We start from the raw sequence: 26,845 nt of genomic DNA, 5'->3' as shown, positions 1-26,845 counted from the left end.
TCCACATTGTGTCATGTTACAGCCTTATTCACGTTCATTTTCACACCGTATTCTAACGCAGTAACCTCAAAGAGAAAGTGAAAAGTTTGCGTGAAATTCTTGCAAATTTTACCCAAGCGTCACACAAATGAGTAGCTTTACCAAACCAAACTACAGAAACAAACAAAAGATTTTATGATAAAAACAAATTGAAGCACTCTGACACCCCCATGAACCTGTGAACCGAGGGCTAGACCTTACATAGATTTGTCACCCTAAGACCCTTACATGGTCTTGTTATTGATAAGTTTTTCCTCCCATGTGATAGTTAACCTAAAAACCACAGTCTGATGCTCTTATCTGGTTGGGCCCTTGGAGGTTGAAGGTTTGCATGACCACAAATTATGAAACAGCTGCCTGCAGACAGAAGAAAATGCTGAAATTCATTCAGTGCCAGCTCGGCACCCTATGAATTTAGACAACCAAAACATTTTAGCGAATATAACCAGTGTTAGGTGTTACAAACTCAGGAAACAGGAAACCACCCTGACAATCAAAACATCAGCAATGTGCTGCTAAAAAAGCCATGCTGCAGCACAGCTTAAGTCTTAACACACAAAATCTCAAAGAATCTTCGTTTTATGGAAGCATTTCTCTTGCGGCATCCAGGAAACACAAGAAAACCGTTTAAGCTTGAATGTTTTAGAAAGCTTTTGCACTGTGTAAGAAACTGCAGGAGCTAGATCTCGTGTGAGCAAACATCATGCCCAGAAACCTGCAAACTGCATCAGGAATCTGGTTGAAATGAAACTGGGTGACTCTGAGATTTCTGAGCAGAGAGGATAAAGCCGAACAAGAGAGAGTGAGAATGCGAATGATTTATCTTCTGGATCAGCGAGCTTCCGTTTTATTTCAGTTCAAACCTTCTGTGACACAGGACCCAGGGTGAGGGGGTGCTTGACATTGTGCTCAGTTGTTGTTGAAGTTCATCCAAAAAGAAAAAAAAAACCCAAACAGAAAAGCACAAAGTTCAACATTGATCCACAGGGCACTCCGGTTAAATGTAAATGGACAGTTGTGTAAGTGCAAAACTGTAATCAGCAAACATACATGTCATATTCATAAGTGTCCAAAATGGATTTTTAAGAGGGAGACATGCCTCTTTGACATAGCAGAAACACAAGCAGAGTCAGCTCTGGAGAATGTCACAGAACAGGTTGGTTCTTCCAGGTTTTTCTGTCTGTGTTTGGTGCATGATCACATGAAAAAAGCCCAGTCTTTGTCACAGTCAGGAGGACAGCGGTGTTATCTGATGTTGATTCTTAAGAGACTTTCCATAAGGGTAAGTGTTGTGTAAATGTTCGTTATAAGCAAGTCTCAGGTTTAAACTCGGCACAGACGACACAGAAAGTCATCCAAAACATTTGTTCGGTCTGACTGTGGAGAGCACTCGCGGTACGTAGACTTCATTACCCTGGCTTTCTGCCTGGAGGTTTTAGTATCAGATAATATAGTATGAAGAGGAACTGATCTTTGTTATACTTCTTTTACCTTTTGAAATATAAAAGTTGTCAGTTTTGATAACTCTTTCTGTTGTACTTCTACTACCAAAGCTACTTATTGTGACAGTCATTGTTGCAAATAGCAGAGACTGAAGTGATAGTCCAGAGTGGAGTAACATTAGTTTGAACAGTGATACTATTTATATGTGCATTTTGAGTGAAACCTTAAACCCTAACCCTAAGTAAATGTGACAGGAAAGTGTAATCAACACATCTTCAATGTGTGGTTTCTGGTCTGTGAATAGTATGGTAATTTCCATATATGGCTTGTGAAATTACCATACTATTCATATAAATCACCAAACTAGAAATTTAAAAGCACACTATATTTCTGTATATCTACACCTATATAAATACCTATCTATATTTACACTGGTCAAAAAATTAAAGGAACACTTAAAGACATCAGATCTCAATTGTAAAAAAAATAAAAAATAAAAAATAAAATCTTCTGGATATCTATACTGATACGGACTGGATCATGTGTTATGAAGGAAAGGAAACTACAGAGGGCTGAAGTTAAAGATACTGAATATCAAAGTGGAAAAACTATGCAGGCTAGTCCACTCTACTGAAATTTACTTGCAGTAACTCAAATTTGTCTTGCCCTCACGTGCTTGTACACATGCCTTATAACATTGTAGCATGCACCCAATGAGACAACAGATGCACCCCCCCAGCTGGATCAGGGCATCACTTAGCTCCTGGACAGTCTGAGGTTCCACCTGGCTCCAATGGTGGAGCTGCCACTTCTGGTATTTTATGGTAACTGCCAATCAGCTGTCACAGTGCTGGGCAGGAGCCCACTAGAGGATGTTGAGCCTTGTTGGGCGTCTTTACCTTAGATCACCATCATTAATTAACTTTCTCCTTGACTGAGAACTAAACTCTGTAATATAATCAAATTAACCAGATGAGTAGGTAATAATCAAATACAGCCCTTTTCTAAGACCTAACACTGAAATACATTTAACCACCATCAGCTTGGAATGACCCTGCTGATGTTTTCAAATTTTGCTTATCCCAAAACTCCAAATATACTTACACATTCTTACCTGGATGACTGCGCATGCATCAAGACACAGTTACACGTTAGGAGTTTTTATTTAAACAATCTTAAAATCTAGCTTTCAAATTGTTTAGGTATTATGTATGAGGTATATTTATAGCTGTGTTAAACTGTTGTAAAAAGCTGCCAGAACAAACTTGTGCGTTTGTGCTGATCACATTTTACTTCTTCCTGCAGGTCAGCAATGGGTGGCTCCTCCTCAAAAACAACCATCTTTTGGCCGAAGAAGAAGAAGAAATCACCTCTGAAAAAGACCTGGAGTCAACTGAAGAGGGTGCTGCCTCATAAGAAACGCAAAAAGAACGCTCTGTCGCTGGACAAACTGAGTGTGAAAAAGTCGAGGAAGGACAAGCATTCCAAGAAGAAACCGTCACTGACAGCAAACAAAGTGCCGACATTGCTGAAAGGACTCTCGATGGATTACACAAAGAAAGAGACGAGTCAAACTGGTTCACCGGGAAGGAAGGAGAAGGACAAAGGGGGGCTGGAAAGAGTTGGAGAGCAAATAAAAAAGAAACTTTCCAAGGATGAGAAGAAAGACATTACCAGTCAGACAGACACTGTTCCTCGATCTAAGGAAAATAAGGCAAATGATCCAACAAGTGAGGCAAAGGTGCCTAAAAAGAAACTCAATGAGATCATACGATCCATTCGTCCAGCTGCAAACAGATAACAACCGCCTCCATTCTGGAAGGAAGACGTGACAACTCTGTAAACAGGCCACAGTCAGCAAGATACACGTTTTTAATGGCATCACTCAGAGAGCAGATTATAATGGCAGAAAACATGTTACAGCCGTCAACGGTTCTTTTAAACATGTCAGTTTCTCCCAAAAATCAATATTAATCAGCTGCAATATTTTACTCAAAAGCTTTACTCACTTTACTCAGCAATAAAAACATTTGTGGATTATCATCCTGCTGACAAATGATGGGCTTCATCCCCCCGTAAATTACTACTGAATACTGTTACAATATCAACCATTACAATGTCATTGCAAATTTAAGTTGTATATTTCTATGACAAACATTGTAAGTGAACATTGTTTCCACTGAGCAGAGACAATTTACATTATGCAAACACAAGCAGCATGCAGTGAGTGGAAAAAAAAACTATAAATAAAAACAACAACTTGCATCTCATTCTTATATCACACTGGCTGTATATTAAAAAGAAACGCAACATTTGTAACCACATTTTTCACTGGCTGTAGATTTACAAGGCACGGCGCTCATTTTGACGAATAAAAGAAAACGAAAACTGTGCGTCATAACAGGCACGTATACCTTGAGGGATTTAAAAACAACAACAATCCATATAACATTTGTGACAGGAACACCATCTACAAATGTTAGCAAGAGAAAAAAAAAAAAAAAAAAAAAAAGTGCTGCTGATTGGACAAAAAGTGTAAGAAACCCACTAAAATAGTTTTAAATCTTTGAACTAGTTTAAAAATATCAAACCTGATTAATCTATAACTTTAATGTTACTAAAATACTTATTAATGCCCTCAGAGTGGCCATTGGGCCCCTGTCTGAAACTATATCTGCATACACAACAGCTGACTGTTTACTCAAAATAACACAGGCCAATAAAATCCATCCTCCAGGACTTTACTGTTTACTTTTTAAATCAATCCACGTTATAAAAGTCATGTTTCTAGTATTTTATTCACATTCTCTCTCTCTCACACACACACACACACACACACACACACACACACACACAAAATCACAAAAAGCTTTCTGGTCATGCAATTAAATAAACACCCCGAAATTTATTAAGGAGGACTTACTGCACTAGTGGTAACAACTTGGATCACATTAACTTAAGCTAAGAGTAGCCAGCAAACTACTCTTGTGTGGCTCATAACTAAAGCACAGAGCGCATTCTTTATGATTGCACATTTTCACACATTTATTCCACGGTCTGCTGTGTAGCTTTCCAGGTGTTGCTCTTCCATCACTGTTGTCACTGAGGGGGAAAAAAAAAAAACAAAAAAACAAAAACAAAACAACAACAAAAAACTGCCGAGTCACTCATGTCTCAACAGGAAACTCTCACGTGTGTCTCCCATGTTGTCCAAGTGATCCCAACAATGTGTACGCGTCTGTGCAGGGGAGGTGTTGATGGCGGGCTTGTGTTTAAATGAGAAGATCAAGCTGCTGTTATGAAGCTTCCAGCCAAAGAGTGTATCTCTTCTACCAGTAGCTGCAGAAACTAAACCCACAGCAGAGGTAAAACCCTTTATATAAAAAAAAAAAAAAAAAAAAAAAAAAAAAAAAAAAAAAAATCTACATAATCCTTGAAGAACCAGCTCAAGGCTCATTTTTGTGTACATACACAGATAAGTTCACTTAGATATGTATGTGTGCATGCCTCGAAATTTCTCAGCTGGTCTCAGTTAATCAGACTTGCAGGGATGTCCTCTGAGCTGGCACGGATGAGAGGCGCCCCGTTGCTCCTCTCTTTCGCCTTGGGGATACGAGACTTACCATTCTAGAGACAAAGGTGGAGAAACAGACAAGAGTGTGAGAAACTGAAAATAAGGTCAAAGAACCAGGAGGGTGAAGGGTTTAAAAATTATTAACAAAAAAAAAAAATCATGACAATGATAAGAAATGGGGATTAGATGCAACGGGGAGAATGTGAAAAATAGAGAGGGGGGAGGTGGGTGGGTTAGTCATATGAAAACTAGCAAAAAATAAAAAATAAAACCCACAAACAAACAAGCAGTTAGAAAGAGATGAATTTCATGTTCATACCCAAAGGAGCGTTTCCACACGACCTGCCATGTTTCTAAATTGCAAATTTCAGCAGTTACCGCAAAGCAACAGACACACACGACCAAACAAATTGCAGACGTACACAGATGGTGCATTTATTCTTATTAGTTGTAACAATGTACAAAATTTAAAACAAAACAAAAAAAGCCCAAAAATCACGTAAAAAACTTCCTGAATTGCTGGAACAACACCAAGGAAAAAACAAAAACAAAAAAGTACGCCTATAATATAACAATCGGTTAAAACTTTGATTTAATTAAAATCTAAATGACAAGAGGTATAATTAGGATATATATGTATAAACAGACACAATGCTGTGCTCTTTGAGAGCGCTTACAGTTAACGCGCTCTATTAAAGATGCAACTTCCTTTCAGTGGCCCAAATGCCTCTCTTTGATCTTTATGTCCCCCCCCCCCAAAAAAAACAAAGACAATGTTTCTGTGAATTATTTCTCACTCAAGAATGCATGTGCACACTAACAAGATAACACACTCCTTGCAGCACTTCCTCTGTACCGAGAATGTATTCTTTGAACACACATGCCAGAGTAACGAGTCAGAGGAAATGTGGCAAGAAGCATGACCCGCTAACCACCAACACACATCTGGACTGGTTTAAACACTACCACAACACAAGCTACAAAACACATGGATTAATGAAGTGCACGCAGGACACAGAAATGTTACGGTCAGCATAAACTAGAGTAATAGTTGCATCAGGCAACAGGATAATTCCAGGCATTTGGGTAATTACCAAATCTGTTTATAGCATAAGGCAGAGAGGTGATTTAACCTCACTGATTGGGATTTTGAGGAGCTATGTGAAGGTCACTCCTTGACCTTCGGTTAAAAAGTTGGCCTGGAAAATTTGGTGGCTGGATAAAAGTGCATATGCATGGAATTATATTTGTGGCCTTTATTCTGCATGAATGATGGGACACAGTGTGAACACAGATGTTTTGCGCATACACAACCAAATTTTGAACAGGTTAAGACAGAACTGAAGGTTCAAACCGTAATTCTAAGCTTTGAAGTTTGCGATATCGAGCTTAAATATTAACGACGGCAAATCAGAAACCTAAATGGGAGGGTTAGGGTTAGGGCTAGGAGTTTCTTACTAAGCAACAAACTTTGTGACGCAAAAATAAAGTCAGTGCCGAAGTGCCAAAAACTGCAGTTCTTCAAATGGACACTTGACGCCAATTCCAAGACAGTAAGTCCGCAAAGACTCCAAATTTAAATTAAAAAAAAAAAAAAAAAAAAAAGTTGTGTTGGTGGACTTTTGAATGGAATAATCTAACAACTAGCATGACTTGCTGTGCAGTTAATTGCACCAATAGCCTGAAAGTCTGTCTAAAATCATTGTAGCAACTTAAAATCTATCAGAATACATGTTTGCCTGTTTTCTTTTTCAATTTTGTTTTAGTGTCCATGTTTAACAGATGTTGAGACAGAATTTCAGCATGATCAACAATTATTAATATAATTTTTGGCACTCCTATAAGACATCCAGTCAAAGACGCTTATTTCAGCACTACTGACACACAGGAAAGCTTATACAGTAATGTCCCTACTGGTGGCAGTTAATTAGCATGCTAAGTGGCTAATAAAGTGGCTATTTACAAAATACTTTATTTTTTTTCACTGAACGATTGATTTATTTTGAACATGACTATGTTGACTATAACAACAAAATGCACTTTAAACAATAATGAGACAAAGAAAGGGTTGGTACAGACTTAAAGGTAAACTCATTTGATCCTACCTCAATATGCAATATACATGTATAATTACATACAATTATATAAGTCTACAAACAGATATCACGCATAAAAATCCTAATAATGATGAAGCTAAACGTTGGGTTTAATTGTGCCTGTCTGTAGAATAAATGAAATGTTTTGAATATTAAAAAAAAAAAAAAAAAAAAAAAAAAAAAAAAAAAAAGGTCATGTATCTCATTTACAGTGACAGAGTTTTTTTTTTCCTTTTTTTCCCCTTCACAAAATACTTTAAGTGTCAATTTGTGAATTATGTTTGCGTCTTAATTTTTGAATTTTGTTTTTACACAGAAAAACTGCCTACAGCACTGTGTAGCTATTTAGGTAAATCTTTAGTTTTCCCAACATTTTGTAGAGTCAACTGAACAATGAACAAACTCAACATAACATTTTTGCAGCCCTGTTGTTTCTGTCTTTAGCTCGCATTCCAACACTTTCATCGCTCTTTGGCTGTGTGCCTCTTTCTTCCCAGCTTCCACCCACTTGTCAACTCTTCAGCTCTTGACCTCCTCCATCAACAGCATCACACAGCAGTGTGTACTCTCTCAACACGTGCGGTACACATTCGAGCATGGGTTTAGATGTCGCACGTTTTCAGATTTAATACCAAAGTTAGCAAAGTCGGCTTACATTTGACAGTGAAACGGAAGGTAAATGCAAAGCAGTCGCAAACAAGACCCCACATAAATCATCGTTTAGTCTGATTTGGCCAGGTGCAACGCGCACACACAAAAGAAGTGGGGGATTTCTGAATGATGGTGACGAGTCTGCAACTGTGAGCTGAACAGAAACAGAAAGGCCATTTGCTTTACCAGTTTCCGCATTACTGACTGACACAGTCTGCCACAAATCCCCACAGAGAATTTAGTGGCAGGATTAAAGTGTGAGAAACAAGAACTGAAAGAAGCACACAACCAACAGATCCTAGATTAAAAAATAATAATAATAAAAAAAAGAAACATTGTAGAATATCAAAGTTTAAGTTATGGAACATTTGACACAAAGTCACTGTGTTGAATGAGTTCTGTGTTTTGGACCTCTGTTGGAGGTTTTCTCTGAATGTGTTTTTTCTCACATCCTTACTAAAAGAAATTCTACAAGTGCAGTGTTTGTTTACGCCTCAATAAATGCTGTGATGTGACCAATCGCCATGAACTAAACCATCTCTTGGACCAGTCAACACTGATACTACAGCGCAACAAAAAAAAGCACATTTGTTTACAATCGCTCAGACAGACAAGAACACAATAACTCACATGTATGCAAAGTGCACATTAACGCTGTGCTTGTGGCTTCTGGTGCACTTCTAAAGACTAATACAATTTTCACATAATACAACCATAGACAAGCTCTCAGCTGAATATATGAAAAAAGAAAAAACAGCACAAAGGCTTTGACTGGGGAAGTGAGCACTACAGTGAAGATACGTGGTTTTTCCTAATAGAAACTTCCCCAAAATATGCACCAAAAAAAAAAAAAAAAAAAAAAAAAGGAAAAAGTAAGCCACAACAACAATAATACTACTAATAATTAAAAAGTTATCTTTCCGCAACCCAAGTTCTCAGTATAACTGAGTGGAGACAGTAATGTGAAGCACTTTACAGACTATCCCTGCATGCTGCATTTACAGTTTTATGCAGCTGGCTCTGATCAAACTGCTTCTAACCTGTTGTTCAATTTTAACTGGAGGGAGATGTTGAGAGGTTCTGCAACATTTTACATATAAGTAATTAATTAACGAGTCTTTTCAGCTCTTTGCAGTAAGAAGCACTGAAGTGACAATAAGAATAAAAACAAACAAAAACATCGGACACCTAACTGATCAGCCTGCCTGCGCAAAGACTAGCTGTGTCTGCTCTTCCCTGATTTGTGTCGCATGTTGCCGATTTGCCAGGTCTCACTGACAGATGGATGAAACTACTGGATGCAGTGTGTAAACTGTGTGTATATAGACTGAAAACCTGGCACAAACTGGACTTTTTGCAGGCATGACATTCAGGAAATTAAACAACAAATATCTATCTATCTATCTATATGGATATTAGGGGTGCAACGATACTCATATCGATATTGAACCGTTCGATACAGTGCTTTCGGTTCGGTACGCATATGTATGAACAATACAAAATTTTTAATTTATTTTATCAACTTTTCTTCTTACGATACTGTCTGTGTTGGGAGCTCAGTGGATCTGCGTTCAACTATTCCGCCTAGGCTGCACTGTCGAGCGCAGATCCACTGAGCGCAGCGCAAGCTAGCAAGACAGAAGCTAAGCTCGTTGCACCATGGCATATTGAACCTCCCCCACCCTCAGTCAGATCTGGCCTTTGGAACTATTTTGGTCTTCATGTGAAGTATGACCCTGAAGGTAAGCGCGTCATGGACAAAAGTAAAACAGTATGTCGGATGTGCCACGCAATGCTCAATTACATGGGTGGGAACTACTGCGTTAGTGCAGTTTGCGCCAGCCCCATGCACGGGGCGATCCGCGGTAGCTCGTTAACGGAGATTTGCCGTGTTGTGGCGTTAACGTCATTCCAGTTCCCACTAGTGCTGACAGCACTAGTGGGAACAAAATTAATATGACCGCACATTTACGTCGACATCATCCTAGTGCAAAGACAAGTGGAAGCAGACAAAAACAACAAGCACTCATGCTACAAACTTTACCCGAATCATTTAGACAGCCGTTAGCACAGGATTCTCCTTATGGGGACCTGATATGTTTAATATGCTGCTGAGAATATAGCCCAGAAGAAGCGTATAGTATAGCTTTTATTTTGGAAAGAGCCATTTCTCTGTAATAAACTCTCTTTTTCCAAAGATGAGTGATTTCTCGATCAGATAGATTTATTATTTTATCCCTTTGTTGTTTCAGCAACATTAAATTTAAAAACTGTACGTTTGAGTTAAAATATACATTTAGAATTTTAATAAATGACAAATTAAAAAAGCATGAACATTTTTTTGTATTGAAAAAATATCGAACCGTGACACCAAAGTATCGAACCGAACCGTGAATTTTGTGTATCGTTGCACCCCTAATGGATATATAGATAGATAAAAAAACAAACAAAAAAAACAAAACAACAACGAGCCACATTCAGCTACGCTGCTGTCGCACATCTCTCTCAAAATATTTAGATGGACAGATCATCTGACTACAGTCAGCATGATACCAAGTGGCCTAAAATCATAAACAGTCCTTAGAGCATGTGCTTGTTTTGATTGTGATTGCTGTCATTGATTCCATTGCTCTCGGACAGTACCTCTTGCTCCACGGTGTGAAATTTAACTTCAGAGAAGCCTCTGTTCTTGTGCCTCTGAGACCAGTTGCAGCACAGGATCTCCTTGAAGGTCCTCCTCATGTCTTGGTCCCTGAAGCAGTAGATGATGGGGTTGACGAAGGAGTTGCACTCTGCCAGCACCAGACAGTATTTCTCGGGGCCTAGCACCAAACTCCTGTCACAGTTCAGACCATCGAGCAGCAGCACAACCAGTGCGGGTGTCCAGCAGACCACAAAGCAGCCTACAGAGTCAGGGGGGAGAAAGAAATTCTTTACAACTCTGTTAATTTCTAAGGGTAGGGGGAAGCATATGAGGGAACACACACACCACACAGATTAGCCAGTTCAGTAGTCTGTTCTGTATAATATCTGCAGACTTTGGTAGCATGCTCAGCACTAATATATGCAAAACTACCAGCTGCAAAAACAGTTAAAGGATGTGAGACCACACACTCAGGTGCATAGTGGCTTTATGTGTCTCTCAGAATGATAAAATGAGGAAATGTCCTCACTGTCTTGATGATGTTGCTCGCAGGTACAAATTGTCAGCAGTGTCATGCAGGCAGAAACGAGCAGTTTTCTGTCATGCTAACAAAACTATGCAGCTCCCTGTCAGGACATGCTCTGGCTTTTCCTCAACTTCCTTACATGCCAGAGCAACTGAATCCTGGCTGCTGAGTGACGGGACAAACACTTGTGGGGGTTTTTTTGTTTGGCGTTTTCTTTTTTTTTTTTAGGGGGGGGGGGGGGGGTAAATTTGGAGGAATTTAATTGAAATCAAAATAAATCAGAATGAGACAGTGAGAGTAGAGCAGCAAAGGAGAAAGACTAGATTAGAAAATAAGAAGAAATCAGTACCAGGAAGAGAGGAGGTAATGTGTGTGTAAAGCCTATTTTTACAGGAACAGACAAGAAAAGAGACGAGCTTGCACGGGCCGAGAAGGCTGGCTGTGTTTGATCAAGATAAACGTTTCCCGGGAAACTTTATCCTCTGCAACTTTCTCCAACTAAACTTTCAGTAGAATTCAGTAGATGGCAATGGTTTGCACTGCGATCACTTAGTCACTTAAATTATGTACACTTAGTGTTCATAATTTTTATCATCAATAGAATTTCCACGCACAGCCATGGTTGTCTCAGGATCTCATCTCTGCCTTTCACAGATGCTGTTGTGTTGGCCATCAGGTGGTGACCTTCAGCTTGCACTGTGATAGTTTGCAGTTGATTGCAAAGTGATCAGGATGAGAATCTACACCTCCAAATCTGAAGCCGTGGTTTTCATCCAGAAATAGTTTGAATGCTCACTCCAAGTTGCTACTTCAAGTATGTCAGTGTGTTGAGTGAAGCAGAGGACAGACTGGTGTCTACACTGTGACAGAGTTAAGCGTGAGAACAAACTGAACTGATTTACAGGTCAGTGATTTTCAGCCTCGTCCCTTGCACACAGAGATTTTTAATATTCGGGAGTGAATTAGCATCACATCGTTTGGAATGTTTTGGTTGGTTGGTTGTGAGTCCTTCACAACAAATGTTCAGCACACACACACCCCATTATTTTCTCAAAAGTAATTCAATGTATTTATATAGCACCAAATCACAGTCACCTTCAAGGCGTTTCATTTCATATTGTAAGGTAGACACTCTACAATATATATTACGGTAATTACTTGCCAGAGAGCAGTCTAAAACTTGTTATTATTATTTTCATGTTAGTCCATAATGCATTCTCATAATTACCAGTTAACAATACAAACCTTAGGCTACAGTGCAATGCACTGACACAAATCCCTGTCCTAATGAGTACACATGTAAGAGCTTTCTTTTAGTGTTTTCACAAAATAAGCAACACAAAGAAAATCTGAAAACCAGTTCAAAGATATTTTAAAGTGATCTCCATGGTGATTCTACTGTAGAAACATGAACAGGTAGAAATGGAGGATGCAGCCCGACTGCTCATCGCTGCTTTTTTTACCTGTTCAAAAGCAGTGAACAGGTAACAGGAACCGGCCTGGCTGCCGTGCTGAGGTCGGCACACGCTTTATCATCATTTTGGGTTCTTCAAAAGCTTTTCTGTTAGCGTGATGTTTTTAAATGAAGCTAAAAACGCAAAGTTATCTCCCAAACATAACTATTTGACTTGATATGTATTGTGTGCACTCCCTTACCCAGGATCATGGAGACTGTCTTCATCAGGTTCATCATGGTTTCTCTCTGTCTTGTCGTCGAAGTGTGCTGTGACATCTGCCTGCCCTTGTGCCTCACATAAAGAAAGATCCGGGTATATACGGCCACCATGATGGAGAAGGTCATCAAGTTAAGAACGGCCCAGAATATCAGGAAGCTGCGGTGGTATAGCGGTGCCATGGTGGAGCATTCACTTAGATGGCACGTGCAGTTCCAACCCATTTGGGGAACGAGGCCCATGATTATTGCCACCAGCCAAATTAACACCATGACTATGAAAACACGCCGAGTGCTCATGCTGCTGTGTAGCTGGACGTTGAAGATAGTCTGGTGGCGCTCCACAGCCACGAATAGGAGGTTGAGGACCGAGGCTGTCAGGCTGGTATTTATCAACCCCTGACGAGTAAACCACTGGTTCGGTGATAGCTTTATAGTCCAGGGACCAGTATGAAACATCATGTGGAGATACGCAAAACCTAGGAGGAGGAAAGTGAGGAGATCTTTTAAACAGAGGTAAACTATTTACACTGTTACATTCTGAGTAGAGTCTATCGTTGTTACCAGAGCAGGACAATGAACAATCTTTACATGAAATATGAGGATGTCAGAGACTCATCGCGGTAACATGCTATCGCTGTGATCAGTACAAACTTAGTTGAAATAGTCAGGAGTACTATTAAATCAAACTCAAAAGGTTGCCTGACTGTCCAAGAATCCCCAACTTGGCATTCATGGTTTGCGTTTAAGAGATCACTGTTGCTTTTCAATGGAAACAACTGTGAGAATGTGTTTCTATTTTGCTCTACTTTCTCTTTGTGAAGGGTTTTCTGTGAACTTAAGTTATTTCACAAATGGTTTTACAAAAATAAATGGAAAAAAATTTACCTGCAAAAAGGTCTGCCAAAGCCATATTACCCAACAAGTAGTAGATGGGAAAGTGAAACCGTCTGTTTTTGAAAATGGCCGCTACTACCAAAAAGTTGGAAAAAATAACAATGAAGCAAACAATCAAGCCCAGCGTGACAATAAGAACGTCACGCTTTTTCCATTGAGTATTAATGGCTTTTCCACTGTTGTTGTAGAAAAAGTCGATGGTCTCATTGTCATGGCAGGTACCGGTTATGTTACCCATCCTGAGGCGTGAGCGGGGTGTGGGATGAGAAAAACGTTGATGAGTAGAAAGAGTAGGGTGGTGTTGCAGACGCAGAGTAGAAGGAGGAGGATTAGGGCACCACTGACACTTGCCACATTGGGAGGTTTGGAGATCGGCATGCCATTAGCTGTGCAGGTGAGGACTGGAGTTATCCAGACGTCTGAAAGCCTGGGGACTTCTCTGGATGCACATCTACATTCTGGAGAAAAAGTAGTAAGTTTGAGCAAACATTAAATTATGCATAACAGTTCAAAATCAGTGATAAGCATTTATTAACAAACTACAGAAACTGGTCATAGTGAAATGATATCCAACATAGACAGCAAATATTTAACTTAAAATTTTTAGCATTTAGAGAATAAACATTTAAAATAATATAGTTTGACAAGATTAAGGTAAGAAGGAAGTAAAGCAATATTTGGATGACAAAATAACCAAGTATTTACCAGGTCTAAAGATGAGGTAAATACTAAGTAGACCTTATAACTTAAAGTCATGATTTGCCATTTTACTTTATTAGTCTCTCACATCACAGTGTAGGAATTTCTTTACATGGTTGTTTCAGTTCATTGCAGCTTGCAGGCAGTCATTTCCGCTCTCTTTAATTCCCGGTCAGGTTGAGGTCTGGACTTTGACTGAACCATTGCGACACCTCGATTCTTTTTTCCTTTTCCAACAAAAGTAACCGGCTGTGCTTGGGATCATTGTGCGGTTGCATCACTCAGTGCTGGCTGTCATATGACCTCACATTTGACTCTAGAATACTTTGGTATACTGATGAGTACGTGGTCAACTCGGGAACTGCAAGGTGTCCACATCTAAAAAAAAAAAATAAATCAACACAACTCCACCACCACCGCGTTTGAGCAAATACATGTTTGGTTTTTATCCATATGTGGTTCTGTGCATTATGGCCAAACTACTTTACTTTGGTCTGCTCTGCACAAAGGACAATTATAGATGTTAACAGGGGAATTTTACTATGGCTATAAATCAGACTATTACTGGAAAACAGTGACAAATATGTTTATCATGCAAAATAGCTGTGGCTTTTGTCCCTTGTAGCTTATCCCGGTGTTGCCGTCCATCACAGGTCAAGCTCAAATTACAGTCAGAACATCTATGCATTTGCGCTGTCTTAACAGAGTCAAACACCAGTGCGAACAAACCATTTCTAGACGCCCTTGTACAGAGATATACAGCACTATAGCGGTAAAAGCACTGGACTCCCCCCCCCAGGTTGGGGTTAAATCACCAGAAAAGCTTTTTGTATCTAGTGGCCAAACAAAATGTGATACCTAATATGGAATGAAAATTGTAAGGTATCAATAAATAATTCATTAAAATCACCTAAATAAACTAAACACCCCTACTGAGCGTTTAAAGAAAAGAAAACATCCTGCTTTTTGCCGTTATATTCTTTCACAGTGAAAAGGTAGGGCAGCAAGTTCAAACTGACTTTGCACCAATACAAATGAGCACTTTATTAACGCCACTAACCTTCATCAAATCTATGTACTGAAGGCAGCATCTAAATAGATTATCCTGACATGTGACGTTCCAATATTATCAAAAATACAGAGGCTCTTCTTCCTGTTAAACTAATGCAGACATGTTGACATGACCTATTACAATGCACTACAAAGCATGCACTCAGAGGGCAGTTTCCGAACACACACTTATTTTATAATCCTAGAAAGATAACGCTGTTCCCAAACAGGGCTAAGCTGCGATAATAAAGTTGACCCAGCCAACAAAGATAAAGCAGTATGCAAGATTTGCCCCCACGCAAGCTGTGGATAAACAGGTCACCTCCCCTTTCAGTCCTCTGATGCTTCAGTGTCGTGCTGCAGAAAATAAGTTTGAGTGCACAGCAACTATTTTCCTGTTCAATTGAACTGAAATCAATTTACATTATCAGAGAAGTAATTGCTGGAAGCGAGTCGCATCACTTTTTTGTTGTTGTTGTTCAGAACATCTCAGACTACGTGCACATCTAATCAGCTTTGTTGAAATACGCGAGTGGCATTTCTTGCATTAACTATCTGATTAATCAACTTATCTAACGCATCCTTAGCTACTGAGCCGTCTCCAGCACGTAAGCTTTAAGGTTAAGGTTTGAAGCCCCAACGAAAAGGTTGTTAGCTTTTTTTGGCAAAAAATAGAAATAAGGATCTATACATTTACCACAGAATCACATCGTAAGTAACTTTGCCCTGTACAAGCCAGAAAACCTTGATTTGTAAGAAAAGCAACGTTATACACTACGTTCATATACTACGACTGAGTAACTCCTATCTGACATGTCACAACAAGAACAGGCAAGGCTTTAAATGATTGTAACTGAAACCAAACACAGCCCAGATCAAAACGCAGCCAACAACTGACTAATCCCTTATTTAGGGTAAACCTGTACATGCTGCACAGTGTGCTCTTATTGTTGAGTCAGCAGCACAACCTCGCACAGTCTCCACTCTCCTGTGAAACGCAGCACTGCACGACAACACCGCAGTGCCGTCAGTTCCAAGTTCAACTCTCCCAACAATGGAAACAGCAGAGCTGCTCCCTGCAGAAGAGACACACCTCACAATTACACAATCCAGCTATGTAACTCAATCTTAATCCAAACACACACACACACACACACACACACACCCTTAGTGACCCGTTCTCCTACCAAGGATGTGTGGAAAGAAATGCCAAATTAAAAATGTGAGAAATGCAGCGGGAGTGCAAACGTCACAGGTTGGAAATGAAGTGATGGATGAGACCACTGCAGGAAAGAGGGTTCAATTTTTGATCGAGGCAACAAATTAAAACAGGTGAGGAAATTAAAAAAGAAAAAAAAAAGCCTTTCCACATTCTATCCCTGTGGTGACAGAATGTGGAAGGATCCAAATGGTTAAAAGTAGTGAAACAGTGGTGTGCATGGGAATGTGTCTGAAACTCACCGAACAACATCACAAATTTGTGGCGAGCAACAGGAAGGTAAGAAGGATGCTATTCCCTTTATGAATGCAATACTACCTCGACTACATACGGCCAGCAGCTGCAGCTTTAAAAAAAAAAAAAAAAAAAAAAGTTCTCATTGTTGGATTTGTGTTTTAAAGTCATACTTTAATTTTACCCATTGTACTAAGTGGACAAGTCCACTCCTTATTTTAAATGCATAATCACATTGGCCAACTCTGTTTGTAAAAGCCCAACATTAGTCTGCAATTGACATCGAAATGTTTACATGTGCATTGAGCCAAAGATATTAATAAAAAGACGAGCTCTTAAGTCATAATTAGATGTCCAACTGCCATTTAAGTTTCACCTGCAAACATACCTTGATTTCAGAAGGCACCTTGAGCACTACGGCTGACAGTTCTGCGAATTTGTATTTTCCTATTTCAAAAAAGCACAAAACCACAACGCTTCAGTGCAAAGTGCATCTTAAGCTGCACTAAGCAGCTGCTGTCACATGATGTGCCACAACTGAAGTGCTCATCGCATTTTCTACACCGTTTTAGGCACAACAGACATGCTGCTATGTGACCAAGGTTATACAGAGGACACACAAAGTAAGTGACTAGTCAGTGAGAAGTTACTGAATAGTCTGCCTCAAGTTGGCGAGAGTGAATATCTGGTAGACAAATAATAAAAATAAAAACTTGCTGCCTAAAAGGAAACTGACAGCATTTTCAGAATTAGGTAACTAAAAAAATACCACTAAGTTGATAATACTTCTGTACTGTAAAAGTGAAGCTAAAGGCACACTGCTAATGCTCACCAACAAATCGTGTTGTCTCATCTGATGTAAAGTGTAAAAATAAGATTTAACACTTTTTTGTATGTAGGACAGTTTAATGGCCAGACTTTTTGTGTCATTTCCCAAAATATCAAACTGATGCACTAATAAGAGCTTGCTACTCACACAAATTGAGAAATAATAGTAAATCTGTTGCAGCAACTCTGGTCTAGGTTGTAGACGGGTACATAAAGGTTAGCTCAACACAATGTTAGCTGGCTCAGCAAAGTCTAAAACCCTCATTGGAGATAACATGCAACGGCGGATATCAACTTCATCTTATAAGCTGGGCTTTCCTCTTCAGACTGTCTGCATGTTCAAATTTAAAAAAAAAAAAAAAAAAAAAAAAAAAAAAAAAGTTATCAGATGATGGGAAAATGGTGATAATAGAAATGTTGAAATTTACCGGAAACTGCAACACTGTCATATCTTGTAAGACAGGAAGTTAATGCTGCAAAATATTACTTAGATTTGTTAAAAATATAAACATTTTAAAACTGGTCATTTTACTGTAGCATGAATGCTCAGTGCTGGTTGTTTCAAAAGCTGCTGACTGCACATTAGACGGCTGAAACATCAAACAGAATACAGGGAGTGCAGAATTATTAGGCAAATGAGTATTTTGTCCACATCATCATCTTCATGCATGTTGTCTTACTCCAAGCTGTATAGGCTCGAAAGCCTACTACCAATTAAGCATATTAGGTGATGTGCATCTCTGTAATGAGAAGGGGTGTGGTCTAATGACATCAACACCCTATATCAGGTGTGCATAATTATTAGGCAACGTCCTTTCCTTTGGCAAAATGGGTCAAAAGAAGGACTTGACAGGCTCAGAAAAGTCAAAAATAGTGAGATATCTTGCAGAGGGATGCAGCAGTCTCAAAATTGCAAAGCTTCTGAAGCTTGATCATCGAACAATCAAGCGTTTCATTCAAAATAGTCAACAGGGTCGCAAGAAGCGTGTGGAAAAACCAAGGCGCAAAATAACTGCCCATGAACTGAGAAAAGTCAAGCGTGCAGCCGCCAAGATGCCACTTGCCACCAGTTTGGCCATATTTCAGAGCTGCAACATCACTGGAGTGCCCAAAAGCACAAGGTGTGCAATACTCAGAGACATGGCCAAGGTAAGAAAGGCTGAAAGACGACCACCACTGAACAAGACACACAAGCTGAAACGTCAAGACTGGGCCAAGAAATATCTCAAGACTGGTTTTTCTAAGGTTTTATGGACTGATGAAATGAGAGTGAGTCTTGATGGGCCAGATGGATGGGCCCGTGGCTGGATTGGTAAAGGGCAGAGAGCTCCAGTCTGACTCAGACGCCAGCAAGGTGGAGGTGGAGTACTGGTTTGGGCTGGTATCATCAAAGATGAGCTTGTGGGGCCTTTTCGGGTTGAGGATGGAGTCAAGCTCAACTCCCAGTCCTACTGCCAGTTTCTGGAAGACACCTTCTTCAAGCAGTGGTACAGGAAGAAGTCTGCATCCTTCAAGAAAAACATGATTTTCATGCAGGACAATGCTCCATCACACGCGTCCAAGTACTCCACAGCGTGGCTGGCAAGAAAGGGTATAAAAGAAGAAAAACTAATGACATGGCCACCTTGTTCACCTGATCTGAACCCCATTGAGAACCTGTGGTCCATCATCAAATGTGAGATTTACAAGGAGGGAAAACAGTACACCTCTCTGAACAGTGTCTGGGAGGCTGTGGTTGCTGCTGCACGCAATGTTGATGGTGAACAGATCAAAACACCGACAGAATCCATGGACGGCAGGCTTTTGAGTGTCCTTGCAAAGAAAGGTGGCTATATTGGTCGCTGATTTGTTTTTGTTTTGTTTTTGAATGTCAGAAATGTATATTTGTGAATGTGGAGATGTTATATTGGTTTCACTGGTAAAAATAAATAATTGAAATGGGTATATATTTGTTTTTTGTTAAGTTGCCTAATAATTATGCACAGTAATAGTCACCTGCACACACAGATATCCCCCTAAAATAGCTAAAACTAAAAACAAACTAAAAACTACTTCCAAAAACATTCAGCTTTGATATTAATGAGTTTTTTGGGTTCATTGAGAACATGGTTGTTGTTCAATAATAAAATTATTCCTCAAAAATACAACTTGCCTAACAATTCTGCACTCCCTGTACATTTAAAAAGTAAGTGTTACTATCCCGCAGTCTAATAACGGACATGTGACAATGGCTTTAGCGTGGTTGGCCGATTGGCATAATTTTTGAGTCATCAACCATTAGAGTATAATTCAAATGTTACTCAACAAAACTGCCAATGAAAACAGTACGTTTCTCAAAAATAAAAAACTTAAAATGCACTGTTCCAAATTATTACGCACAGAGTTTTGAAACATTTTATAGGTTGTAGAGAACTGAAAATGGTCATTTGTTGAATTTGCAGCATTAGTAGATCAATTTTACTGAAATCAAAAGCTATTTCAATCAAAAACATCTTAAGAGGTCAAGTTATATATTAACATAGGACCCCTTATTTGATAGCAGTTTTACAATTCTTGCATCCATGGAACTTGCAAGTTTTTGGAAAGTTTCTACTTGAATGTCTTTGCAGGATGTCAGAATAGCCTCCCAGAGCTGCTGTTTGGATGTGAACTGCATCCCACACTCAATTTTTTTTTTTTTGAGGATGCTCCAAAGGTTCTCAATAGGGTTGAGTTCAGGGAAGACTGGGGGTCACACCATGAGCTTCTCTCTTTTTATGCCGATAGCAGCCAATGATGCAGAGGTATTCCTTGTAGCATAAGATGGTGCATTGTCTTGCATGAAGATGGTTTTGTTGCAGAAGGCACAGTTCTTCTCTTTCTACCATGGAAGAAAGTGGTCAGTCAGAAACTCCACATACTTTGCAGAGGTCATTTTCACACCTTCAGGGACCCAAAAGGGGCCGACCAGCTCTCTCCCTGTGATTCCGGCTCAAAACACTCCACCACCTCCTTGCTGACGTTGCAGCCTTGTTGAGACATGGTGGCCGTCCACCAACCATCCACCACTGCATCCATCTGGACCATCCAGGGTTGCACTGCACTCATCAGTGAACAAGACTGTTTGAAAACTAGTCTTCTTGTAGTTCGAGGCCCACTGCAGCTGTTTCAGCTTGTGAGCATTGGTTAGGGGTGGCCAAATATAAGGTTTATGCACAACTGCAAGTCTCTGGAGGATCCTACACCTTGATGTTCGCAGGGCTCCAGAGGCACCAGCAGCTTCAAATATGCGTTTGCTGCTTTGTAACGGCCTTTTAGCAGCTGCTCTCTTAATCTGACGTATTTGTCTGGCAGAAACCTTCATCATTGTCCCTTTATCTGCACGAACCCATGTGTGTTCTGACTCAGCCACAAATCTCTGAACATTATGGTGATCACACTTAAGTTTTTGTGAAATATCCTTTTTCTTTCCTATATTGCTTGAAAATGGTGGTCTGCTTAATAATGTGGAACATCCTTCTTTAGTAGTTTTTGCTTTAATTGGGCTCACCTGGCAAACTAATAATCATAGGTGTCCGAGATTGATTTCAATCATCCAAAGAGCTCTGAGACATGATTCCATCCATGGGTTTATTTGAACAACAACGTATTTAATCTTTATGACACTTAAACACAATTTGCATTATAATTTGGAACGTGGTGTAAAGGTGAACACTGCAGTCAGCTAACGATCAAAGCAATAACAAGAAGGTTCTTGTTCCTAGTGTTAGCCAGCAACCTCCAGCAACTACTTGACAACCGGTCAGGGAATACATATTTTCCCATGTGGTCATTAAGACTTTAAAAAAAAAAAAAAAAAAAAACATTTTAAAATATATACTCAGTAATGGTACTCATTCACACGTGACTACTTTTGTCCTTTTATGTCAAACTTCTGGACGAATGTTCAAGAATGTAAAAATTAGGGGTGGGAATTTAATGCGTTAATTGTGATTCATTTGAAAAAACATTGTGTGAAAAAAAATTAACATATTTAATCGCACTTTACATTTCAAGCAAAGGGGAACTTTTGTTAATGCATGATTTCCTGGTATACCGATTACAGTGACACACACAGCTACAAAACCCCCCCCCCAAAAAAACCCAGCAGAATCAGAAGAAAGCGTGTTGCTAGGACTGAACGAAGGCAAATTTAATTTCTACAGTCTATCCAACAGAAGCCTTGATAAAAGCGTGGTTTTGTGCAAACAGAGTTTGCATAGCACTGAAGCACTTTAACTTTATGGCACCATCTAAATGCAGCACAGAAACTGTGGGAGCTGTTAGAGTTAGCAGTTTGAGTACCAACAAAAGTTGTCGGCAGGCCAAACTTGATGAAATGACTGGCTTCAGGACCAAAATTACTAAGTCAACATCAGACAAACTTACAAATTCTCTTGACTGTAGACTAGTATCAGTGGTAGAAGACAGGGGGTTAGAAAGTGTGCTACTGATTCAGATGAGCCCTGTGTTCCAGTCGAGCAGGGACCTACCCACAGATGTCAGTCCTGGTCTGCAAGTATTTGGTTAGTCCTGCCACTTCTGTCCCATGGGAGAGACTGTTCTCACTTGCAAAATACATAGTAACAAAAAAGAGAGATCTGCCTTGAGCTCTGAAAATGTGAACAGGCTAGTTTGTCTAAATAACTGGCTGAAAGAGACAGACAATAAATAAGCATGGAGGTATTGTGAGTCCAATGAGTTTGTTGTTTTTTGCACTAAAGTGTTTGATGATCACTGTTTTAGCTTAATTTACAAAAGAATGCTGGCTAAGGTTACTCGGAGTTTAAAGGTGAAGCTGGTCAAATAACCTTTTGTTTCTGCCTTTTTTAAGAAAATAAAAATGCACTTTATGTTGAAATTTTTATTATTATTATTATTATTATTATTATTATTATTATTATTATTATTATTACATAAAGATAATACAATTATCTGATAAACACTACAAAAATAAAGTATTATTACAGGCTCACTCTAAAGACCAAAAGTAAAACTTGGTCAGCTTAAGTCGAGCTTAAGCTGTAACAGCAGCTACAGTTCTGAACACACACCGGAAATCGTTAGGCATACGAGTAAGTATGCCAAACTAATACTTGACATGTGAAAAGGAGAAAGAAGCTGATGTTAGGAAGTTGTGGGTTACAGTCTCATACCCTCCCCCTCCATTCACACATACATTTAGCAGTTTCCCCTTCCCACATTTTCTGTTGTCTTAGTGGGTTTACAACTGATACTTGTGACCTGAACACACAAGTTCACGACAACAAACCAGCTTGCATTAGAACAAAGACCAACCAACTGTCACCACCGGCTAACATTCAATTACAGCATTTCCTGCACGCCTAATTAAGACTTTTGCGCATTCCTCTAAACTTGACCACTGTGTGTGTGTGTGCGCGCGCACGCAGCCTGTGAGTTTTCATGCATCGTGTGTCTGTGTTTGTGCGTGAAAGGACTCGACGGGATCAGTAAACACCGGTTTGAATGGAAACTGGTCATTACGAGGGGAGCCACACCCAAGGCCTTTTCTCCCTCCTCCCCTCAGTGTTGCCCTCTTTCTCCCTAAAGAAAGAGTCTTAGCTTATTGACTTCAGCCAGCCTTTCTTTAGAATAGGAAACAGTACTAGGAAATGCATGCACCCCCACAATAGCTGAAACCAATACGACGGTGTAGGCAGACACAATTGATTGTGTTTGTGACCTCTGATTCCAGGTAAAACTGAGATTGTACTTCTCTCCACAGGACCCCCTCTCTTCTACTGTGAAGTATTGACACCACTCACCATGTGTCACCTATATGGAGATTACCTTTAGCACTTTAATCACCCAGACACACGCACAGACAGCTGCTTGTTTCTCCTGATATGACTGATCCAGTCTTTGTTTCACTTTTAAAACTTAAGCTGTTTTTAACACCCCCCCCTTAACCCTTGTTTTTCTTTAAATCTTCATTCCCATAATTAGCATTTCCTGTAATCTTATTTTTGTTTGTTTTTAAAGCCCAAGTGAATATCTTGTAATAAAGACAGAGGACATGCACTGCTGATATGCATAAATAGTGAGACTGGATCAGGAATGTCATTTAAAATGTATATACAAGTTTGAGGTGGTGTGTGTTTACTGCATGTTTAAGACTGGGATTCAATAGGTTTGTTTCTTTTGGCGTTTTCTTTTTAACTTGTGAAAAACATGCTTTCGATGCAGTGATCATTAGCATGTCATGTCAATTCAAACCTCAGCTGACAGGCCAGGTGTAATAAAGTGCTTGAGTAGAGTAGAAAAGCACTATACAAGAACCAGTCCATTTAACATTCACAAAATAAGGTTTGTCCTGTCACATCTTTCATATGAACACTGACACAGCCGTTCAAACTCAGTACAAAAACAAATCAGTGCTTTTTCTATACCTCTGAATTGAATAATGTGAACAGCCCTCCCTCCAAAATAACTTAGTCAAACTAAACAGGAAAAAAAAGAAAGGTTTAATACTTTCTGACACCTTGTTAGAGTGTACAAATGAGCGATGGATCAGAAAATAAGCAGACCAGAGATGTTAACTTTATGGTGGTTTATGAAGAGGCACAGATACAGTTTTACTTTGTCTCAGTACTCTGGTCCTGAAGTGAAGCTTTTCGTATGCAGATTTGCTGCTTTCGCTTTTTGGGACTTACTGTAAACTCAACACTAACTCTGTGAAGTGAACACGCCGTAACACTGTGTCCACAGACGGAACAGTTTAACTTTATTGCAGGGCTGTTTTCCTGTAGGCGACACCTGTGCTGTAAATGTGCGTTTGGCGTTTTCTTTCCTTTTCTATTTGCATATGCAGTGTGCTGTGTAGATATCCGGGAAAATAAAGGCAGAGGGAAGAAAAATGGTTGTTTTACTTTGGAAGAAAGTTAACACTGCCCTCGTAGTAAGCGTGGCAAAACTGCTTAGCTGCATTAAAAAGAAAAAAGGGAACGGCTGCTTCTCCGTAAGGTAATGAGCTCCAGACTCCTTCCGCGCAGATACCTTCGCACGCTCACGGGAGTCGCGACCTCCGCACGGAGGAAACAATGAAGCACCGTACAAACATTTCTCTTCTCCCCGGGCGCGCATTTCAAACTCGTCGCCCTCCGCTGAATTTTTTTTAATACAGAAGAAGTGTGAATGTGGAGCGGGAGACGAGTTTGAACTCACCTTTAGTCGTCTGTGAACGCCTCCAGCAGGTATAGTTATCCAGGTTAGATCTTTGCTTGTTTTCGCACCTGAGAACTCCTCCCCAGCTCACAAAGCAAAAGTGAAAAAAAAGGAAAAACCCCACAAAAACAGAGGGCCGAAAAAACTACTATGATATGGGTTTTTTTCTGTTTCTATCGAGGCTCAAGTCCACCTTTTACTTTTGAGTCTCACAAAGTTAAATACGCTCGGTCTTCTGCGTCATCTTTACTCGAACTTTTGTTTCGCTTCCGGTGGGCTTAGCATTTGTTACCTGTGCGCAGTAACTCTGTCCCAGGAGGCGTACACAAGGCGCGGCAGCCGCTCCCTCGTTTGTTCCAACTCGTTCTACTAAACGAGCAGCTTGGAGCTTTTTGGTCGTTCCTTCTGCCAACCTGCGCGTTTTTGGTATCCACCCTGTTTGGCTGGCGGTGGGGCATGTCAGCCAATGAGAGCGGAGCGTCAGAGTGATTGACAGAGTGGGCAAGGACGCTACTCAGGCGGCAGATAAAAACCAGGGATGTGGAGCTAATTTTACATCATAATACCCGAGATATCTTCATGTAAGAAAAACAACTGCAATGTGTAAAATTACACAAGTTCAGGTAGCTTGTTCATAATGTTTTTTCTATAGTGGAACATTTGCAGAAACGTTTCTGGCATAATTAATCAATAGAAAAACCTGTGAAACGTACGACAGAAACAGTTAAAAGTTTAAATTCTATTCCCTCTTTCACATTAATAATAATAATAATAATAATAATAATAATAATAATAAAAGCAAAGCTTTTCAGTGGGCCACATTGTAGTCTCTGCTGAGCTGATTTTGGCACCTGGGCCTTATGTTTGACACCCCTGATATAAACTAAAGTAGCAGGTGAACTGTAAATGATCACGTGGTTTGTAGTGAGCTTTAAGGCTGGATGTGTCTGTCACGTCTGATGTATTGTAGTAGTAAAGGCTCAAAGTAATTAAAGCTGTGTAAACCTCAGTCAATCTTTGCAACCAAGACAGCTGAGTTCCTCTGATTTTTTTTCTTCCTTTGTGAATTAGTTTATTATTTTTGATCTTTCTCAATTACTTTGTTGATCAGTTTCAATTCAGTTTTTTTTTTCATTTGTTCCAACAGGACAAAATGCACACTGTGAAAGAGAGCCAGAGATTAATAATAACTAATGATTACACGCTTAATGATTAACTAATGATATTATATGTATATAATTTTAGAATGTTTAAGCATGTTTAAGCATGTTATAAGAATAATGTTGTATAATGTATGTTCCTAGCTTGATTTATATGCTATGTTTGTTTTAGATATCAAATAAAGATTCTCAGTTGTTATATGTGAATGTGTTTTCTTTGACTGAAATATATGAAGGGTAAAATATACTTTTGAAAGATTTTTAATTAATTTTCAATTGTATTTTGAAATATATTTTGAAATGTATTTCAAAATATATTTCAAAATATATTTTGTTACCGTATGGGAAGTCATATGCATGTTGTATATTTACTCAGTCTCAAATCTATAACTGCAAATTTGGCCAAAGTGGAAGTGGCAAAAAAAAACTGCAGTTCCTCTGATGACCACTTGAGGCTGGCTCCAAAAGAACACCCCAAAAAGGCCCCCAAAGTATTTGGTGCTAATTTTTACTTCGTAAAAACCACACAGGATGGGATTTTTTTTAAAAGCTCACCTTTTTAATGCTTACCAAGGCTTAACATTTGCGTGCCGGCCACTTTGATTGACTACTTTGACTTGCAGTGTCTGCTAGGCCTCACCTTTATAATTGAGCTGGAACTCTCGCTTGTGTTTGTGATATTGGTCCAGGAAGTTGGTGCTTTAGTTTTGGTGAGTGAAATTCCAGGAATTGCTGTTAGTTAACACTAATTAGCAGGTGTGTGTTGCAGTGTGTGTGTCACACCCATACAATATATGGATGTCGACCGCTACATCCATATATTGCTAGTGTTACATGCTAGGGTTAGCTAAAAACTTAGCACTCAAACTCTTTGAAAGTAGAAGTTTTGAAATTTCTGGTTTTTGAAACC

At 39.5% G+C, this 26,845-nt stretch overlaps 2 protein-coding genes across 8 annotated transcripts; one reads left to right on the top strand and one right to left on the bottom strand.

Annotated features, from left to right (window-relative positions):
- The first annotated feature begins 1,019 nt into the window (after positions 1–1,019).
- On the top strand, positions 1,020–4,517 carry LOC147327420 (uncharacterized). 3 transcript variants are annotated; one of them, XM_086295030.1, is made up of 2 exons: positions 1,020–1,195; positions 2,788–4,517. In XM_086295030.1, exons 1-2 carry the CDS (start codon positions 1,182–1,184, stop codon positions 3,281–3,283), a joined length of 510 nt encoding a protein of 169 aa, XP_086151156.1. In that variant the 5' UTR covers positions 1,020–1,181; the 3' UTR covers positions 3,284–4,517. The 3 variants fall into 3 exon arrangements, 1 of the variants encoding a protein (XP_086151156.1); XR_015129847.1 differs by lacking the exon at positions 1,020–1,195 and adding an exon at positions 1,209–1,321 and having other exon boundaries at positions 2,788–2,927; XR_015129848.1 differs by lacking the exon at positions 1,020–1,195 and adding an exon at positions 1,300–1,434 and having other exon boundaries at positions 2,788–2,924.
- Positions 3,085–25,163, bottom strand: LOC147327419 (lysophosphatidic acid receptor 2-like). Of its 5 annotated transcripts, none has more exons than XM_086295026.1 (6): positions 24,776–25,163; positions 14,248–14,619; positions 13,534–14,000; positions 12,630–13,124; positions 10,447–10,706; positions 3,085–5,109 (listed from the first exon to the last, which is right to left on the bottom strand). In XM_086295026.1, the coding sequence occupies exons 3-6, from the start codon at positions 13,778–13,780 to the stop codon at positions 5,011–5,013; spliced, it is 1,101 nt and encodes a 366-aa protein (XP_086151152.1). In that variant the 5' UTR covers positions 13,781–14,000; positions 14,248–14,619; positions 24,776–25,163; the 3' UTR covers positions 3,085–5,010. The 5 variants fall into 5 exon arrangements, 4 of the variants coding, with proteins under 4 accessions (XP_086151152.1, XP_086151153.1, XP_086151151.1 ...); XM_086295027.1 differs by having other exon boundaries at positions 14,330–14,619; XR_015129846.1 differs by lacking the exon at positions 14,248–14,619 and having other exon boundaries at positions 3,086–4,830; positions 4,954–5,109.
- Between the last annotated feature and the right edge of the window lie 1,682 nt (positions 25,164–26,845).

This window comes from Aulonocara sp. 'chitande type north' Nkhata Bay, linkage group LG6 (genome assembly GCF_057382095.1).
Source record: "Aulonocara sp. 'chitande type north' Nkhata Bay isolate Kocher_YH1m ecotype deep benthic linkage group LG6, A_spYH_male_GT1.1, whole genome shotgun sequence".
NCBI lineage: Eukaryota > Metazoa > Chordata > Actinopteri > Cichliformes > Cichlidae > Aulonocara > Aulonocara sp. 'chitande type north' Nkhata Bay.
This window is presented reverse-complemented; position numbering and strand designations above follow the sequence as displayed.

Bases quoted from the DNA above. Each gene is read 5' to 3' on its own strand.
- LOC147327419 (XM_086295026.1), bottom strand. From the start codon at position 13,780: ATGGGTAACATAACCGGTACCTGCCATGACAATGAGACCATCGACTTT. The intron at 10,707-12,629 runs GTAAGGGAGTGC...CTGACTCTGTAG, and splicing joins GACAGTCTCCATGATCCTGG to GCTGCTTTGTGGTCTGCTGG. The intron at 5,110-10,446 runs GTACTGTCCGAG...CTTTGTCTCTAG, and splicing joins TTCACACCGTGGAGCAAGAG to AATGGTAAGTCTCGTATCCC.